The sequence below is a fragment of the Octodon degus genome, unplaced genomic scaffold (genome assembly GCF_000260255.1).
Source record: "Octodon degus isolate 3935 unplaced genomic scaffold, OctDeg1.0 scaffold00072, whole genome shotgun sequence".
Taxonomy (NCBI): Eukaryota; Metazoa; Chordata; class Mammalia; order Rodentia; family Octodontidae; genus Octodon; species Octodon degus.
This window is the reverse complement of record NW_004524648.1, coordinates 1,577,203-1,581,447: the sequence shown is the minus strand read 5'-3', so window position 1 is coordinate 1,581,447 and position 4,245 is coordinate 1,577,203. Positions and strand designations below refer to the sequence as shown.

The window sequence follows — 4,245 nt, the reverse complement described above, 5'->3', positions numbered from 1 at the left end:
TGTGTGTGTGTGTGTATGTGTATGTGTGTGGCCAGCTCAGTCCACCAGGGGGCGGGGCTGGCTGGCATGTGGTGCTGGGGGACTGAACTGTGGTCGCTTTGCTTTGCTAAGCTTGTTCTAAGTAGGTGCTTTAGACCACTGAGCCATCTCACCAGCCCCTCATTATGGGTTTTGTTTTTAATTGTTTGTTTTAGGGGCAGGATCTCACTATGTAGTTCAGGCTGGCCTTGAACCTGTGGTGATCCTCCTGTCTCAGTCTCCTGAGTGCTAGGATTACAGGTGTGAGCCCGCATTCCTGGTGAGGATATTATGTTTAATTTTTCTTATTAAATATTTCCATTTTTCTTAAAAATAGAAAAAAATGAAGTAGAAAGAAGCTGTATAGAATTATAGGGCAGATTCTGAATCTGAACAAATTTGCATTCAAAATACTGACTATTCCTTTTACAAATCCATGACCTTATGCAAGAATTTAATTTCACAGTCTTAGTTTTCTGATCTGAAACACAGAGATGATTATACTTCACCAGGTTGCTTTAAGGATGAGATAAAGTAATCTATTTGAACTGCTAAAAAGAGTGCCTGGAATATTATGTATTTAACAAATAAGAATCATTAGAAGAAGGCAAACAGAAACAATCAATATAGAAAAGTTATAAGGAGTTCGATGTTTTGCAAGTTCTAATTCTGTTTTTAGTAGCACAGGACTTTGTTTATGACCTAGAGTTAGATTCTTAAATCTTCTCTTTTAGTCTGAAGGGCAGTAAGTATGAACTTGTGACTATTCTAATAGTTTTAAACTCTAAGGTATAATTTGAATTTCTGTGGAATTCTGAAATGAATGTTGTCCTTCCTTGGTACGTGATTTCTTCAAAATTTGTTAAATTTGGTACATGATGCATTCTGACTTGAAAATTTTGTCCTAATACTTGTTTGTTTAGTACTTGACAGGCAAGCTGGAAAGTGCTGCTGTGACTCGGCTCATGACTCACTACCCCTTCTGTGCAAATTATTAGTTTTCTTTTCTTTCTTTTTTTTTGGCAGAACCGGGGATTGAACTCAGACCCTTGTGCTTGCCAGGGAAGTGCTTATTCCACTGAGCCATCTCCCCGGCCCCTATCAGTTTCATATTTGTTGTTTTCGCATTCATCATGCCACACTGAACCATTAATGATGAGTACTGAGGTACTACTATCCTGTGGCATTCTATAGCCTGCTCTTAGCTTCTCTAGTGCAAACTTCAGAGGCCTCACAGGTGTCTTCCTATATATAAATCTGATTTTGGTTACTTCCTACCTTAAAAACTCCACTGACACAAATCTCAACTTTTTTTTTCTGTTGCCACATTAAGAAATGAGAAGAAGGCTGGTGAGATGGCTCAGTGGTCTAAAGCACCTACTTAGAACAAGCTTAGCAAAGCACAGGGACCGCGGTTCAATCCCCCAGCACCACATGCCAGCCAGCCCCGCCCCCTGGTGGGCTGAGCTGGCCCCCCCACACAAATAAATAAATTAAATTAAATTAAAAAAAGAAATGAGAAGAAAGCTACTCAGAAAGCCTACCTTATAGGCATTCATAGCATTTCAAGGCACCTCTTACTTTCCCACATTCAATGCTTATTGAGGGAAAGCTATATTACAGGAATAATCTTGAACATGCTTTACTTGTTTTAACTAAATAAATGAACAAGTAAATACAACAGATACACTAAGAACCTAAAGTATTATTAGCAATGTATCACACAGCTGACCCCAACCCTGAGAACTGCTGGCCTATGGGATCTGGTAATGCCGCCACAGAGTGTGTCATAGCTATTTCTTGTCAATCAGTATTATTCTGCTTGGCCACTTGTGACAGGTGAAATGAATCAAGGGAAAGAATAAGTCCGGGTGATTATCAAGGTGTTTCCAATTCAACCAACAGAGGCATAGCATGATTTCAGTTTTCTATGAAAGGCAACAGAGGTCTTGTGCTCTGGTGAAGTCCCAGCATGACACCAGGCATCCTGATACTCACTTCATACTGACCCAGACGGAAGAGGGCTGCAGAGCGATTAGCATAGCACAGGGAAATGTCCTCAGTGTTAGGCCTTGAATGTGAAACTCCCTGCAAAACAATTAACTAGTTTATAGCTGTCAATGCCTGTACCAGAAAAACAGTGAGTCCAAATAAGTAACTTATTAGGGTTTATATCTAGATGTCCCTACAAAACCTCAGGCACTCACAGATGGGTTTGGGGAGGTGATTGGATCAAAAGGGTATGACAGTCATAAGTGGATTAGCCCACTGATGAATTTACAGCTGAATATAACACTGGGAGAGAAAGCCTGGTCAGAGAAGGCTGGTTGCTGGGGGCATGGCCTGGAAGGTCTACCTGCCACCCTCCCCCTCTCATGGTTCCTCTGCTTCCTCGTGCCACGCCATCCTGCCTGACAGCCAACTTTGGACTAAAACTTCTACAAAGTGTCAGCCAGAATAAATCTTTCATCCTTTAACTTGTGTCAGGTATTTTGTCCTAGCAACAAGTAACGAAGAGGCTAACAATGCACCTCAAGGGCCTAGAAAAAGAAGCACAACTCAAATTGAAAGCTAGTTCAAGGAAGGAAACTGTAAAGATCAGAGAAGAAAAAAAAAAAAAAGATCAGAGCAGAAATGAATGAAATTGAGACTAAAAAAACAATACTAAGAATGAATAAATCAGGGCCGGGGATATAGCTTAGTGGCACAAGGGTCTGCCTGGCAAGTGCAAGGTCCTGAGTTTGATTCCCGGTATCTCCTCCAATAAAAAAAGAATCAATACATTGAAGAGCTGGTCTTGGAAAGAATAAACAAAATAATAAACAAATCTCTAGCCAATATGGAAAAGAAAAGAAAAGACCCGGGCTGGGGAGATAGCTCAGTAGAATAAGTGCTTGCCTGGCAATCAATCCCTAGTTCTGCAAAAAAAAAAAAAAGGACCCAAATCAATTAGAAATGAAAAAGGCATAATCACTAGAATCACTATAGACTCTGCCAAAATCCAGAATATTATTAATATTATGAGACTCTGTAAAATTAATTCAGAAGAAATGAATAGATTCCTAAATATATATGAACTACCAAGACTTAACTAAGAAAACATAAAAACCTGAAACTCAGTATCAATGAGATTGATGATAATATATATATATGAAAGCCCAGGTCCTGATGGATTCACCACTGAGTTCTATGAGAACATTAAAGAAGTTTTAATATCAACACTCATCAAACTCTTTAATAATAAAATCAAAAGAGGAGTACTCCTTTCCCCCCCCCCTGTATTTTGGGGAAGAATCTACAGGGTGTTCAGGGTCTCACTACTAGATTGGACTCAGTGGTTCTCCTGTTCACAGCCTCCCAAGTGCTGGGATTACAGGTGCACAATTGCCCTCTCAGCATGCCCCGGGGGCAGGGCTGGCACAGCAGGCTGGGGGAATGAACCCCTGGCCCCTGCTCCTGCTTGCAGGTGCTCTAATCCACTGAGCTATTTGGCCAGCCCTAAAAGAGTACTCCTAAAGTCATTGATAGTAGCTAGTATTCTTGATTCCCAAACCAGAAAAGGACTCAACCAAAAAAGACAAGTACAGCTCAACCTCTTAATGAATACAGATGCAAAAATCCTTACCAAGATACTGGCAAACAGGGAAAATAAATCATAAAAAAGATCATATATCATGACCAAGTAGGCTTCATCCCAGAGACTTAGGGATGGCTGAACATACACATATCAATAAATATAATATATCATATAAACAGCAGCAAGGACAAAAGTCACTTGATCATCTCAATTGACACATAAATAGCCTTGGACAAAATCCAACACTGTTCATGATAAAAGTCCTGAAGAAAACAGATAGGGAAGGACCTTATCTCAATCGGTGCAAGGCACTTATGACAAACCAATGACCAACATCATATTAAATGGGGAGAAGCTGAAAGCTTTCCCTCTAAAACCAGAAAGAGAAATAAATGAAATAAAATAAAATCAGAAATAAGACAAGGATATTCACTATCAAGGAGGTTCACTACTATTATTCATTAGTTTTTTTTTTTAAACATTTATTTATTATTTGTGTGTGTGTGTATGTATGTGGGTGTGGCCAGCTCAGCCCACCAGGGGGCGGGGCTGGCTGGCATGTGGTGCTGGGGGATCAACCGCAGTCCCTGTGTTTTGCTAAGCTTGTTCTAAGTAGGTGCTTTAGACCACTGAGCCATCTCACCAGCCCA

General features: G+C 40.3%; 1 protein-coding gene across 5 annotated transcripts in view; it reads right to left on the bottom strand.

Annotated features, from left to right (window-relative positions):
* Positions 1 to 4,245, bottom strand: part of Smyd4 (SET and MYND domain containing 4) — a 56,904-nt gene that overhangs the window by 27,299 nt on the left and 25,360 nt on the right. For 4 of the 5 annotated variants that reach the window (XM_004635471.2, XM_023719933.1, XM_023719935.1 and 1 more), the window contains exon 4: positions 2,017 to 2,106. The exons of the other annotated variant lie outside the window; for it this stretch is intronic. In XM_004635471.2, the coding sequence (XP_004635528.1) occupies positions 2,017 to 2,106 (90 nt within the window). The remainder of the gene's footprint in view (positions 1 to 2,016; positions 2,107 to 4,245) is intronic. 5 annotated transcript variants of the gene reach the window in all.